General features: G+C 37.4%; 1 protein-coding gene and 1 long non-coding RNA gene across 11 annotated transcripts in view; one reads left to right on the top strand and one right to left on the bottom strand.

Annotated features, from left to right (window-relative positions):
* LOC131384092 (uncharacterized) overlaps positions 1 to 15,312 on the top strand; it is a 61,369-nt gene that overhangs the window by 25,057 nt on the left and 21,000 nt on the right. Inside the window, exons 2-3 of the long non-coding RNA XR_009214609.1 lie at positions 12,525 to 12,744; positions 12,996 to 13,070. This is a non-coding gene — a long non-coding RNA (uncharacterized LOC131384092). The remainder of the gene's footprint in view (positions 1 to 12,524; positions 12,745 to 12,995; positions 13,071 to 15,312) is intronic.
* LOC116473208 (rab GTPase-activating protein 1-like) overlaps positions 1 to 15,312 on the bottom strand; it is a 293,936-nt gene that overhangs the window by 15,549 nt on the left and 263,075 nt on the right. For 8 of the 10 annotated variants that reach the window (XM_032160934.2, XM_058443075.1, XM_032160932.2 and 5 more), the window contains 2 exons: positions 12,918 to 13,010; positions 816 to 926 (listed from right to left, as the gene is read on the bottom strand). In XM_032160934.2, coding sequence (XP_032016825.1) covers positions 816 to 926; positions 12,918 to 13,010 — 204 coding nt within the window. Of the gene's footprint in view, positions 1 to 815; positions 927 to 8,722; positions 12,584 to 12,917; positions 13,011 to 15,312 lie in introns of those variants that run through there. The other 2 variants (XM_032160938.2, XM_032160939.2) reach the window with 1 other exon arrangement.

Below are 15,312 nucleotides of genomic sequence, written 5' to 3' on the forward strand. Positions count from 1 at the left end.
TGACCCTCCACTATCTGTTGGGAATATTTACTTTATAGAAGTCAGAAAATAGAGCGGTAATTTTAAATCTGCACGAGACTGCTTCTATATTGCCAATTACTTCTGAAAATGCTAGCAAGAAAAAACAGGAGATCCTAAGACTGTCAGCTTAGTTGGAAAGAACAAGGGATGCTAAACAATTTAAGGTCTTCCTAGCAACAGCTAACATTCAATGAACACATACTATTGAAGTGCCTTACTTATTTAATTGTTATATCATCTCTATGAGATAGACACCTTTTTATACCTATAGACAGCTTAAGAACTGCTCAGGGTCATATGGTTCACAGTGGTGGTGCCAGCATTCACAATCAGGCAGTCTGGCTCTCAGCCACTCAGATGCCAATCAATCTAACAATCCAACTCTTAATGTAGGTACTTCATGTAAAAGTTCACATTTATTATGGAGAAGAATTCTTATTGGAACAAAAAGTAAGGCACCTACTGTTAGAGTGGCATTATTACAGGTATATTCTTGGTGACTGATGTTCTCAGATAATTATGCTGACAGTCATTGGTTCAGGAAAGGTATCAACAAAGACATAACAGAGTTTAGAGGTATAAAGAAAGTATGTCACACATGCTATTTAGAAATGACCCAAACCTTTCTCAAAGGCTTGTGTTTTCCACTCTCTCCAATTAATACAAACTGTCCCTGCCACTCGTCCATTCATCAAGAACAAAGTCGAGAACAAAGCAAGTTTGTGGGGGCGGTGGTGAGGGCAAATTGGTCTTTGCCCTGAGGAAGTCATCATAGTCTCATTTCTAAAGTTTACCTGATCCAAGTCATTCCGTAGAGCAATTTTGCTTGTTACTAGTTCATGGGCGAGGTCATCATTCTCTTGTTCCAACCTCATGCTGGCCTCCTGTAATCTTCGGTTCTCCCTCTGCAGAAGAAGAACAATAGCCGGAGGTGGGCATTAGTGTCTGGACATACAGAAACGAACAGAACTGGTGAGGAAAAACAAGCAACAAAGTGAACTTTCAAAGGTGTAAAAAGGAGAAGGCGCAAGTGGCACAGGAAGGCAGGATTGCTGTCTGGGAAACAACAGTGAGTTTAGCTAGCAATGCAGCTGCAGTTCTCTACCCGGTGAAACTTGTCCCTTAAACTCCCAAGATGGAACTTCATTATAAAAAATGTGCCACAAAGAGCAAACTTTCTGAACACATCCCCCCCCCAATCCTGTGAGGTTTTTACATAGATCTAGAACACAGACACAAACAATTCTTTATTTGAAACATGCACAGTAGTCTCACCCTTGACCTCAAGAGAAACCACAAGACACAGTAGGAATGAAACAGGGGAAAACCACTAGACATTTCTTCAAATTGTTTTTCTAAGACAGGGTTCATATTGAGTATGTTTAAGAGCACTAAATCAAGAATCATGACACATGGGTTCATGACTTTGCTAACAGCTGACATTTTTATTCTTTGAGTAAAAATATATTTACTTTTCTGAACCCTATTTTTGTGTGAGAGCAACAGTCTTAAGATACCTAGTTTTTTTGTTTTTTAAAAAACTTCAGATTAAAACGTTCTGGGTAAAATAAATTACTGAGGATTTCTGCTCCCAACGTTGAAAAATCTGAAACAAAGTTACATGATAAAAAACCAAAAACAAACAAAAAAACGAAAAAAAAAAAAAAAAAAAACCAAGTCACTAATTCTTATGAAGCAAGGTCTTTCCTTAACTAAACACTATGAACTTGGTGTGTTCACAACTATTTTCAGAATAGCTATTTCATGTCTTCCATTCCAAAGTATCAAAATTGCTTTCTTTGCTACTGTTAACAGTTATAGGAGATTCAAAAGAGAGCTGACAGGAAAGACTAATGTCATGAGACTTTCCTGTTTTTCAGATTTACACTTCTAACAGTGTTTTCTGCAAAGGTGGCAAAAACTCAGACAAAGCACTGACACAAAACTAGAAGACAAATATATGTTTTGGAAGACAGTTTATCATAGCATACCAGGTAATGTGAAGTTAATTTTATCTTCTATATAACAACCTGGTGTTTGTTATATTGAAAGAGAAGACGATTTCTTTCTTTTTCCTGTTTTTTAAAACAAGGGTTAAGAAACACATGGTAAGGGCAAAGTCTGAGGGTTTCACAGAGGCAGAGGATCCATAAACAGGGAAGGCCATCAGAGAAGTTACAGGATGAAACTGCACCTTGATTATACCAGCCACCAGGGCCCATTTCTGTCTTTTTTTTTTTTTTTTTGGAAAAAAATTAGAATAGTTGGAGAATGTTAAAACATTATTGAAAAACATATCTACTAAAAAAGAGAAAAACAATCCCAAATCACTTTAATACTTTAAATAAATTCACGATAGAATTCTATTCAGTGTTAAAATACTGGAGAAGGCTGGGTGCAGTGGCTCATGCCTGTAATCTCAATACTTTGGGAGCCTGAGACCAGAGGATTGCTTGAGACCAGGAATTCAAGACAGCCTCGGCAACATGGCAATACCCCATCTCTACAAAAAAATTTTAAAAAATTAGCTGGGTACAGCTGGGCGCAGTGGCTTATGTCCGTAATCCCAGCACTTTGGGTGGCTGAGGTGGGTGGACCACTTGAGGTTAGTTCAAGACCAGCCTGGCCAACATGGTGAAACCTCATCTCTACTAAAACAAAATACAAAAATTAGGCAGGTGTGGTGATACACACCTGTGATCCCAGCTACTCGGGAGGCTGAGGCAGGAGAATTGCTTGAATCTGAAAGGGAGAGCTTGCAGTGAGCCAAAATTGCACCACTGCACTTCAGCCTGGGCGACAGAGTGAGTGAGACTCCATCTCAAAAAAAAAAAAAAAAATTAGCTAGGTGGTGTGGTATGCACACATGATCCCAGCTACTGGGGAGGCTGAGGTTGGAGAATCACTTGAACCCAGGAAGTGAAGGCTGCAGTGAACTGTGATCATGCCACTGCACTCTAGCCTGGGTGACAGAGTGAGAACCTGTCTCAAAAAAAAAAAAAAAAAAAAAAGAAAGAAAGAAAAAAATATAATAACAGGAAATGCTTACACTGCCTTGTAGGGGGAAAAAAACCCCGATAAATAACTGGAGAATCTCATTATAACAATATAAACAACAAATATTAACTATAGGTAGTGAATTTTCTTTATTGTTGTCCTTGTCCTTTTAAAAATGTTTTCAAGTTCTCTACAATGAATATATATTTGTAATAGGATTTTAAAAATAGTTTTATTAAGAAAAAAAGCAATTCAGAATTTTAATTCCATTGGAAGGGATAAGATGCCAAAATGAGAAAAAAAAATTTAAGTCTACTTCTGTTAGAAGGTCATATTCTACACAAAACCATATTGGATCCTCATTTTTGACCAAGATACAATGTAACCCCTCAGAAGTGGTGCCTTGTGAGGAACTCTTTCCCTAGATGTTCCTGAGAAAACTGTGAATGCTCTTGTAAAGGCAACTTGTACTCAGCAGATTCTGTCTGTTCCCTCAATCTACAGAAGTTCCACCCTCCCACAGAAGCATAATAAATGTGGAGACTAAAAAACAGATTTCTAAAAAGCCAGAGCTTCTACAATGAAATCTTTCAATCTTTGCCTAAGTAACACAATTTCTAGCAGGGACTGGAGAGTTGGCCTTTATTTCTGATATATCTATTACTCCTTTTCATGGAAAAAGAAACATATAGGAAACTTAGATTAAAAAAAAGATTTGAGAAGCTTTTTCAATAAATTTCCTCCTAGCCAGGAAAGAGTAACAATACCAGCACAATTTCAACATGACATATTTCACAATGCAGGCTGCTTAGCCAGGGAAGAGATTTTTCTCATTTCTTGATAAATCTCTTCAAGAAACTAAGATAAGACTACTTCAATAGGTATTCCTGAGTTAAGTGTCCTATTGCTATTGAAATTGTACTTGGATAACCCCAAAGTACAAAAAGCTCCCTCGACTATTATGTACATTACATTCGTCACAAGTGAAAATGTTGCCACTACCAGTTTTTCAGGTTACAATTACATGCTTAGAATTGAGTTAAAGTAACCTCCAAGTAAAGTCATAGGATGTTCATGGAAAAGTAGTTTGTTCAAGTATTTAGAAATCATACCAGGTAGCTACTTCACTGTTGATTAGAGATAAATGTCTAATGGATTATCTGTTATATAAGAAAGAGGTGTGAGTTCAGCTGAAATTCTGACTAGTAATTTCTCATTACAATGACTGTTGCAACTGAAACCCTTCCTTACAGACACACAGCTAAAGGGGCAAGGGCAAGGGTGGGAAAAGATTTGGGAGAAAAACTGAGTGTCTCAGGGTCCCTGCAAAGCAAAATAGCCTAGAGGGCACGCCTACTGGCTTTTGCTTTAGCAAGAAGCTTCAATTTGGTGTCTGCAAAGCAAGCAGCACAGTGGGAAGTGTCAGACTCCTGCTCTGCACTCACAGACAAGTGGGAAAGCAAGCTACAGGGCCAAAAATGCAGTATCATCCTCCAAAGTATGAACCCAGGGTGAGTGCTACTGAGCACTACAGTGAGACCCTGCTATGAGATGGAGATTTTCTACAAAGAACTTGCCCACACTTACCTACTGAGGGCTAAACAGAGCTTATATTAACTTGGCTGTCTTTTACAGTTCTTCTCCAGGAGCCAAAACCGTTTTCAGTACTGACCGATTCTAGAAAAAGTTTGCCTATATGCTAGAATGGAGAAGAGAGTTTGGTTTTGATGGTCTTAGGAAAGGCAGTAACCCTGCTTGGTTCATTTTGAAATGTTGACAAGGGTTGCCCGTGGGAGACAGACTTAAAGTCAGCCCCAATAACCTAGTCAGCCCAGAGAAATTCACATGCTGTTAAGTTTGCACAAGCAGATGTGCTGAATGCTCAAAGCCTGTAAACAAAACAGGCAAACTGGCTCCCTCTTGCCTTTCAGAAAAGATTACAGGAGACACTGCTTACATAACTCTTAAAACTCACATCACACTGTCTGAAACATATACTCCCCATCTCACACAACTGACACCGTTTGAACAAAAAGCAGATAACAACTGTCCTCATAGTTTCACCCCTTAAGGACAGGAGATGTACAGCTGGGAAAGTTTGGTTAGTAACTTTTGGGAGGAGGATACTGCATTTTTCAGAGACAGACACGGATGTTACAGACATACATAGATTAAAAAAAAAACTTACCTCCTCAAAAGTCATAGACCAACTACCGTTTTCAATCATAGGTACAAAGACAATTAAAAAAAAAAGAATATCCAATGAAATTGAACACCTACTAAAATTTTTATAAAATGGCAATAACAAAAACAGACACTTCTTAATGCTCTTTTGCTTTTCCTTCGAGTGTCATATAACTCTAAGTTCTCTCTGTGACTGCAAACATTCAATGGAACAAAGATACTTGAGGCAGCCAGTGGGCAAGTCTCAACTCAGGAAGACTCATATCCTCAAACTCCTCCCTCTCCACATTGCTGTTTACAGTTTGCATGAATGACTAAAATGCTGTATGTGGAACTATTAAGGAACTACGGTGTGAGGTGTTGATACTGTGTTGTTAAAGCTGGGTGGAAGGAACTTCCTTATATGACAAGGTCAGAAATCTTGCAAAATAGTTCATCTTCAGACAAAAGAATGAAATTGCTGGGCAGGGCAATGCAAAAGAAAAATGGATCCTGGATCTCATGTGTACCTGAGGGCTGAAGTCTGGGTGAAGCAGTTCAAGGGATTGTGAACGTTATTTATTTCAAGATGAGAAACCAGAGAAATGTAAACTGGTAATTAAAAGTAAAGAAACTAAGCTTTAAAGGAAAAAAAGATGAGGAGGGAGGCGGCTTTACAAACCCTAGCTCAATATTTTGGGTGTTGTCTGCTGCTATGATGAATTCTTGGCACATGTTTTTAAAGACTTTTAAGGGTCAGGAGAAAATGTTTTCCTAAAAGACTCAGTGCAAATTTATTAGCAACAACACACTCAACTCTCACATATTTTCTTTTGGATACCTCTTTTAAAAGAGTTGACAGCTATCATATTCAAGTTTTCAAATGCCTACAGATAAAATGTTTAAATATCTATGTTGTCCATAATGAAGATCTGAGAAAGAAAATATGGATATTTGAAGCTTTTGTGCTTCCCTCCTTTACTCATCACATCCAATTTTATCTTTGTAGTGGAAAATTTCAAATTTTTAAATGTCAAACTAAAAACAAAATCTTGTCAGTAATAAATAACAGCTGGCCAAACAGACTGCATTTCTTTTAGCGCTTAAAAAACTATCTTAGGTTATACTCTTGCACAGGGATCGGCAAACTTCTAATGTAAATTGCCAGACAGTAAATATATTAGGCTTTGCAGGTCGCATGGTCTGTGTTGAAATTTCTCAGCTCTACCAGTGTCATACAAAACCAGCCATACACAATAAATAAATAAACAGGTGTGGCTGTGTTCCAATAAAACTTGGTTTACAAAAACTGGCAGTGAGCCAGATTTGGCCTATAAACCACAGTCTGCAGATCCCTGCTCTACTCTAGTACACAAATCAAATTTTCAAAAAGCAAATGCATTCTAGATGATATAGAAACATATTAGTGTCAGGTAATTTTCTCAGTAATACTTAAACAGAAAAGAAAACTTTCTAAAAATTAAAGTTTCTTGAAAACTCTGAAGATCATCAATAAACATACTAGAAATTCTTAGTGTGCCTAAAGCATATTCTTCCCCCAAGGGTTAAGTATAAGGGACTCAGTAGAGCAGCATTGTTAGAAATCGCCCACTCCTTATTAGCTATATTGCTTGAGAAGCCAAAAGGATTTAGTTTTGCATCTTCACCATCCTATAACAATGAACTCTCTGGGTTATCCAAGCTCAAAGACAAAGTGGAAGCCTTCTGAAGTTTATCATTAAGTTATCATAGGCATATATAAACCATCGTTGTGTCTATTACTATTCCTTAAAAGCACATTATTTCATAACATAATATTTCCAAAAGCCAACACAGTTTTTGGGATGTGAAAAAATAATAAAATGTAAGTTTATTTGCTATGGCAGAAAAACTTTTTTTTTTTTGAGACAGAGTCTTGCTCTGTCACCCAGGCAGGAGTACAGTGGCACGATCTCTGCTCACTGCAACCTCCGCCTCCCAGGTTCAGGAGGTTCTCCTGCCTCAGCCTACCGAGTAGCTGGGACTACAGGTTATGTGCCACCACACCTGGCTAATTTTTGTATTTTTAGTAGAGACAGGGTTTTACCATGTTGGCCAGGTTGGTCTTGAACTCCTGACCTCAAGTGATCCACCCACCTCGGCCTCCCAAAGTGCTGGGATTACAGGTGTGAGCCACCGCGCCCAGCCAGAAAAACATTTTTCAAAGACAGATTCACTTATCTTGACTCCCCTGAGTAAGAAAGGGTCCAACAGTTTTTTTTAAAGTCTACTCCCTCTTTTTTATAGGTAAGAAATGTATCCTAATTTAAACTTTTCTTCATTTGTCAAGTTTAAAAGAAATGTGAAAATTAAACTATTGCATTAGATATTTAAGGATGGCAAAAAAGTGGCCGGGCGCGGTGGCTCACGCTTGTAATCCCAGCACTTTGGGAGGCCAAGGCGGGCGGATCATGAGGTCAGGAGATCGAGACCATGGTGAAACCCCGTCTCTACTAAAAATACAAAAAAAAAAAAAAAAAATTAGCCGGGCGTGGTGGCGGGCGCCTGTAGTCCCAGCTACTCGGAGAGGCTGAGGCAGGAGAATGGCATGATCCCAGGAGGCGGAGCTTGCAGTGAGCCAAGATTGCGCCACTGCACTCCAGCCTGGGCGACAGAGCGAGACTCTGTCTCAAAAATAAATTAATTAATTTTAAAAATTTAAAAAAAATTAAAAAAAAGGATGGCAAAAAAGTACAATTAAGCATTATTTCAAATATTTCATTTGTATTATTTTTACTATGCATAATAGCTTAATTTGAAATTACATGTAGGAGCAATTGCTGTACAAAAACCAGTATGTGCAAGAAAAAACTCTGTGGAAACATAGAGGAATCATTTTCTTTGTTTAAATTACATTTTGATTTTAAAAATTACTATGTTTAATCTCAAGAATGAAGTTAAACATTCTAAATTTAATAGTACTGAGCATGGATAAGACACTTCAATTAGAAATTATGTATTTATAATAATATCTGTGTCCCAAACCCAAGAGAGTTTAAGCATTCCAGATTCTTTTTAGTATTTTCCCATCTAGAACAGGTAACCTTTATTATGCTTTGGGAGATTCACTGAATTTAATTAACTAGCTGTGTGTGGGTGTGTGTATTTTTTTTTTTTTTTTTTTTGAGATGGAGTCTCACTCTGTCGCCCAGGCTGGAGCGCAATGGCATGATCTTGGCTCACTGTAGACTCTGCCTCTTGGGTTCATGCCATTCTCCTGCCTCAGCCTCTCAAGTAGTTGGGACTACAGGTGCCCGCCACCACACCCAGCTAATTTTTTTTTTTTTTTTTTCAGTAGAGATGGGGTTTCACCATGTTAGCCAGGATGGTCTCGATCTCCTGACCTTGTGATCTGCCCGCCTCCGCCTCCCAAAGTGCTGGGATTACAGGCGTGAGCCACTGCACCTGGCCCTTTTTTTTTTTTTTTTTTTTGAGACAGAGTCTGGCTCTATTGCCCAGGCTGGAGTGCAGTGGCATGATCTTGGCTCACTGCAACCTCCCCCTCCCAGGCTCAAGCGATTCTCATGCCTCAGCCTCTCGAGTAGCTGGGACTACAGGTGCTTGCCAGCACACCCAACCAATTTTTGTATTTTTTAGTAGAAGTGGCGTTTCACCATGTTGGCCAGGCTAGTCTGGAACTCCTGATCTCAAGTGATCCACCCACCTCGGCCTCCCAAAGTGCTGGGATTACAGGTAAGAGCCACCATGCCCGGCCAATTAGCTGTGTTTTTTAAGGCTTAACTCACATTTGTGCAAGTAGTTCTTTAATTAAACCAGAAAAGCATATCATTCTGCAAAGGTAGATGAAGGCTACAGATCTCCAAAAAGTACCATCAACTGATACCATCACTAGAAAACTTTCCTCACAATAGAAACAATTCATCTCTTTAAGATAGAAAATATTTTAATTTCTGAAATTGGTAACTTTGCTTCTTAAGGGCTTAGTTACTGGTTTCTGAAATATACTAAAACAGCTACACATATTGATAAATGTGTGTTTTCTGGGAACCTGTATAAAAATGAAAACATGCTTATTCTACAGCCAAATCTTTATCCTAATTTCACTTCATTAGAAATCAATCACTAAATTTACAAACCAAAATGTTAGAGTAGACAAAGAATTTTACACAAACCTGGTCAGGTGCAAGTTAAGAAGGAAGATAAAAGAGATTTGAAATAAACATTCTACATTGTTCTTTCAAAAAAGTTTCCTTTCTGTCTCTTGGAATCTAGTCATGAAGAGAAACAGAAAGAGTAAAGGCTATAAAGAAGTCATTATGGTGTTCACTGAGTTTAAAATATAAACTGATGCCAAGACCAGGTAGCACAGGCAGTGCATATATGTGTGTGTATTACCTACTTATATATGTTTATATGTGTGTATACATATAATGTACAACATGTGTTCTATCTGGAAATTAATGGGCATCACTAAAAATTAATGTACCACCCACTGTGTTGGCTTTTATTCTACAAATATGGACACACAACAGGAAGCTCTCCCTCCTGCTTCTAAACAGGTACCTCTGGTGTGACTTAGGGTTCATGAAAGGAAAAGGGTAGGCTAAATGACAATCCTCCTGGAACATTCTGCTTTTTTTTCCTTTGGAGATGTAATTCACATACCATAAAATTCATGTTTTTAAAATGTGCAATGTAATGATTTTAGTATATTCACAAAGTTGTACAATCATCACTACTTCCTAATTCCAGAAGATTTTCATGATACATCGAGTTTTAAAATTTAAATTTATACTGACATTATTTCATCTCTTTCTTTGTGGGTGAGATTTAAGTGTTGAATAAAGGTGACTACAGGGATATAACCTGAGCATGAAGATATCTGCATATGTCATAAAAATAGACATAAAACACATGTTTTCATAGATACAGCAAGAAGTATGACTGTTGAGAGCTACCTCTACATTGCTGGATCTTTATTCCCACCTCTAGGTTCCCTGTGATAGCCCTTTTACGTATGCCACCATGTCTAAAAGAAACAGCATTGAACTGAAATACCTCTTAAAATATCTTATTATATAACATATGTGGGCTTTAAAAAATAAATTTCCCACAACCTTCTAACTGTCTTGTCATATGGCAAGCAAGGGTGTGGAAATGACTTTTTAAGCAATATAGATTCTAATGTTGAGGAGGGGTTGTTACTGAACTGGTGCAAGTTCTCACTCAGTGCCCTCAGAGATCTTCCCAAGTCAGTCTTTAAGAGTTTACATTAACTGGGTTCCCAGTCCAAGATCTATGAATTACAAAGTGCTCATTCCCAGGACAGAGATCTTATTCTTCACAGGATTAAATTTAGAAGATGTAAAAGGTATTTTCTAACTTTGCTACTTTAATTAAGATAATTATAATATGGCTTCTTAAACTACATATTGATCATCTTACAAACCAAATATGTTGATGGTTAGAAACTTATGTTGTTGACTGCCACCTTGAAGATGTAATTATAATCTAAGAACTATAAATTTGCCAAGTGTATTACCAGGACAAATGCCTAGACATTATTAAAAGAGTACAGAGACATTAGATGAATGTACTGACAAGTTATCACAATAATCTAAAAGAAATAGCAATAGAGGGTATCAGATATGGGCAAATAAGAATCAACAATACTTGAACTTAAAAAGTAATGCCTGCTTTCAAAACAAGAAGTTTAATCCTACTTTGATCTCTCAATAAAAACTATACATATTGATAATCTTACATGTTATAAGTACTTTAAAAATAATGTATATCTTACTATTAATGTATACATACCTGCTTTGTCACAAAAAAGGATTTAAGACACAATAACAAGTTCAATTCCAGCCTGATTTTAAATGTACAAGTTTGGTCTTCCATTTCTCTCTTATTTTAAAGCACTCTTCACAGAATTTATTCATAATAATGGTAGTAATAAGAAAATCAGAATGATATTAGCAAAAGGAGAGCTTCATTTTGGATGCTTAATAATAGTTTATAATTACTACCTTCAAGCCTTTCTAAAGCAGCATGCTATGTGATTTACATTAAAAGCTGGTTTTATTGAGGGGATGTTGGTGGTGAAAATTAGCTTCAAACATTATCTGTTAATAAATAGTTATCTGCTATAGAAGTATGTGGGATTTTATAATCAGATCTTGAACCACTTCTATAAGCAAGGGGAGATTATTGGTTGGCAATACTTGAGAGAAATAAGATCAATCAATAAGGGACTAGAGGGGAAGACCCACATAAGGTGGCATTATTCTAGTAATAATTGCATAATCTGTAGTAGTAGGCTTCATAAAATAACAGCCATTTATTGAACACAACTATGAGCTGAGTCCTTAACATACAGCATCGCTCATCCTTGTAACAATCCATCAAGGAATCAGAAACACTATACCTTTTACAGATGAGAAAGAGGTTCGATAACTAGTCCAAGATGCTGAATGGTGGCATAGGGATTAAAACCCTCAATTTGGAGTCCAAATCCTGTGCTCTAAAAAATGAGCAAGATTTGAGTTCAGGTCTGTCTGACTACAAAATCTACATACTCCTACCATGTTCCTCTGCACACATCCCATGCTATTCAATTCAGCAACAGAGATAAGATGTTCTGTGTGACTATGCTGCCTATGTCCAGCTCTGACCACATAAAGATAACTCTAGTTACAAAAGTGGAAGTCATCCCAATGTGGGTGATTTAATTAATAATGCCACACAGTCCATTTCTTGGCAGGAGATTTTGGCACTGCTGCTCAGTGCTGACAATACAGTATTTTTTTATCTTAGTGTATTGATGTGGAGGGAGAAGGAGCTATTACGTATCTGTGTGAGTCTGAAAAGTTAAAGCATGTTGAAGAGAGACGATATTTTACTTGGAAAAAAATAAGTTGGAAATAAGTGTTTCCCAACACTGCATCCTGGGAACAGTGTTGCTAATTAGCATTGAAGAGATTCACAATTAATGAACGTATTAAAATGAAATTATTTTGATTTTGAAACTTCATACTTTAAGTCAAATATCACTGTTGTTATAAATTCATTTGTGGAAATAAATGTTGCAACAAACACCATTACTGTGCTCAATATACCTTTGTGATTTTTATTTTTCCTTCCAAGTGAGTTGGTATTTTTAACATGTGCTACAGACAGAGGCAAGTTTGAAACATCCTTGTGTCAGTCTTGGAACAGTTCACCTGCTAAAAGTCTTTGTGGATATGATCATGCACAGCTAAAACAGTACTTTGCCATTTTTCCTTTCTGTTTCATTTTTGAAAGTAGAAAGCCACTTTCTTTTTCCCCTCTCTTTCTCTCAGCTTCTTATGAAGATTCCCAGTATAAATGCAACAGCTGGAGTTACCTACAAATATACAAACTGAAAGAAAAGAAATATTATGGTTGGCTATTTGGGAGTCTCCTGAAATGAAAACATACCTGGACAGTTAGCATGATCAGAGTGCGTCTAAATCAATCAAGGAGGAACAGAGGGAATTGAACTTGCCACAACTGCTGCTTTAAGAGAAAAAAAAAAAAAAGGTACTTTGCTGGGAATGGTGGCTCGTGCCTGTAATCCCAGCTACTTGGGAGACTGCAGTGGGAGGACTGCTTGAGGCCAGGTGTTCAAGACCAGCCTGGGCAACACAGCAAGACTCAGTCTCATTTAAAACAAAAAAGAAGGTACTTTGATAGGTGCAACATATTTCTCATACCTTGTATCTATCCATTGGGTCTTCCTGTTGCAGCTGACTCTCTCGCATTGTCTGATATTCTTTCTCATATTTCTTCAGCTTCTTGGTTGGTACCTGCAGGGATTTGAGGAAAACCATGTTGGACAAGGACACCATTTATGAAAAAAAATTCAGGTGTGTTTGCTAGTTAAATTTCTGGCATTCTAAGGAAACATGCTCAACTGAAAGTTAGGAGAAAAATAGAGATTCCAGAGTAGGGGTTGGCAAACTTTTCCTGTAAAGGTCCAGACAGTATATATTTTAGGCCTTGTGGGCCATATAGTCTAAGTTGCAAAGATTCAACTCTGTCATTATTACACAAAACCTGCCATGGGTGATACCTAAACAAATGAGCCTGGCTGTGTTCCAAGAAAATTTACAGAAACAGGCTACAGTTTGTCCACCTCTGTTATAAATAATATTGCTGATGTCACAACCTTCTCTTGTTAATGTATTTAATAGTGCTATTAATTTTAACTTTCTTAAGTATAATCACTCATATCCTTCTATTATGTTGAAAATTAAAATTATTATTTTATACAAGTAAAAAATTGAGCTACAAGAAATATTCTAAAATGGCCTGGGCGTGGTGGCTCATGCCTGTAATCCCAGCACTTTGGGAGGCTGAGGCGGGTGGATCACTTGAGGTCAGGAGTTCGAGACCAGCCTGGCCAACATGGTGAAACCCCGTCTCTACTAAAATTACAAAAATTAGCGGGGCATGGTGGTGGGCATCTGTAATCCCAGCTACTCTGGAGGCTGAGGCATAAGCCTGGCTTGAACCTGGGAGGCTGAGGTTGCGGTGAACCAAGATTGTGCCACTGTACTCCAGCCTGGGTGATACAGCAAGACTCAGTCTCAAAAAAAAAAAAAAAAAAGAAAAGAAAAATATTCTAAAATGGTGTTAGTATACTGAAAAGAAAGGAGGTTTTAGTGTTTGACAATGAAAACTCAAATATAGAATCATTATGCTGTATGAGATAATAGAAAGTCATCTAAACAACTCATTTATTTCTTGCTAAAATTATGTCATCCATAAAAGACAGTAGTTTACTCTTTTCTGAAAAAAGACTAGATTCCAATGGACTCTTAGAATTTTAAAAATAAACAAATAAGCACAGCGTAGTATAAAAGCCCTCAGTAAACAGATATTTAACCTCTCTTTAGGGGACAGTGGTGCACGTCTATAGTCCCAGCTACTTGGGAGGTTGAGACGGAAGAAGTGCTTGAGCGCACAAGTTCCAGGCTGCAGTGCACTATGACGGCCACTTACTGTAGCCTGGGCAATAGAATGAGACCCTGTCTTTTAAAACAAACAAACAAAAAAACTCTCCTAGCCTCACTTTCTTCATCTATAAAATAGCAGGTAAACAAAATTTCTACCTCATAATGGTGTCAGGAGAATTAAATGAGTTAACAGAGAAGTTATCTAAAACAATGCCTGGTTCATGGACATTTAAAAAAAATTTTTTTAAAATAAGTATTCAATCAAAATTAACATATTAGAACTTATTCTGTTCCATAATACATATTAAATCTACTTTTAGCCTTTCTTTGGACAATCAAAGTTATAGAATTCCTTTACTTACATTATTTTATTTTAACTTTTGTAGAGATGGGGTCTGGCTATGTTGCCTAGGCTGGTCTCAAATTCCTGGGCTGAAGCAATCCTCCTTCCTCAGCCTCCCAAAGCATTGGGATTACAGGCATGAGCCACTGTGCCTAGCCTATGATTCCTTTAAACAGCAACACCTTTCCTTAATGTTTTTGTTGGGTTTAAGATTACAAACGTGCTATGTTGCAAACTTCTTGCGTACTCTGAGAAGGCAAAGATGATGTGTTGCCCTCAGTATCTGCCATAATACCTAGCGGTATTTGGCTCATACTAGGCCCTCAACAGATTGTTCCTTGTTGAGTTTAAAATATGGTATTTAGAAAACATATACATATGAGTGAGAGAGCAAAAGAGAATGGAAAGCATCTAGCATGAATATAAAATTATCTCACAATTTCCTTATTTTCATTAAAATGAGGACAGTACTAATTCTCTGGCATCTGGCCAGATAATTTGTTACATAAAAAACAAAGACACCAGGTGTCATTCCCCATCTTATTCTAATTACTTTGTTCTTCTTATCCAGGAACACTATGAAGTACTAGAATTATCTGCTTCTGACCACAATTAGGAAGTTTCACAAATTCAGTCCAAACCTGATAGATGATACAAACCAGTCAACAACCACATTATGAGAATATTCATCTGGCTGATGGGGGAATGTCTCCCCAGCCAAACAAGGAGTGAGGACATTTTCCAGGGTGTAACTGAATTGCAAAGCCACTGCTGAATATTGTTATGAGAAACACGAATCCTTTATTA

The sequence above is a fragment of the Hylobates moloch genome, unplaced genomic scaffold, assembly GCF_009828535.3.
Source record: "Hylobates moloch isolate HMO894 unplaced genomic scaffold, HMol_V3 SCAFFOLD_8, whole genome shotgun sequence".
Classification (NCBI taxonomy): Eukaryota; Metazoa; Chordata; class Mammalia; order Primates; family Hylobatidae; genus Hylobates; species Hylobates moloch.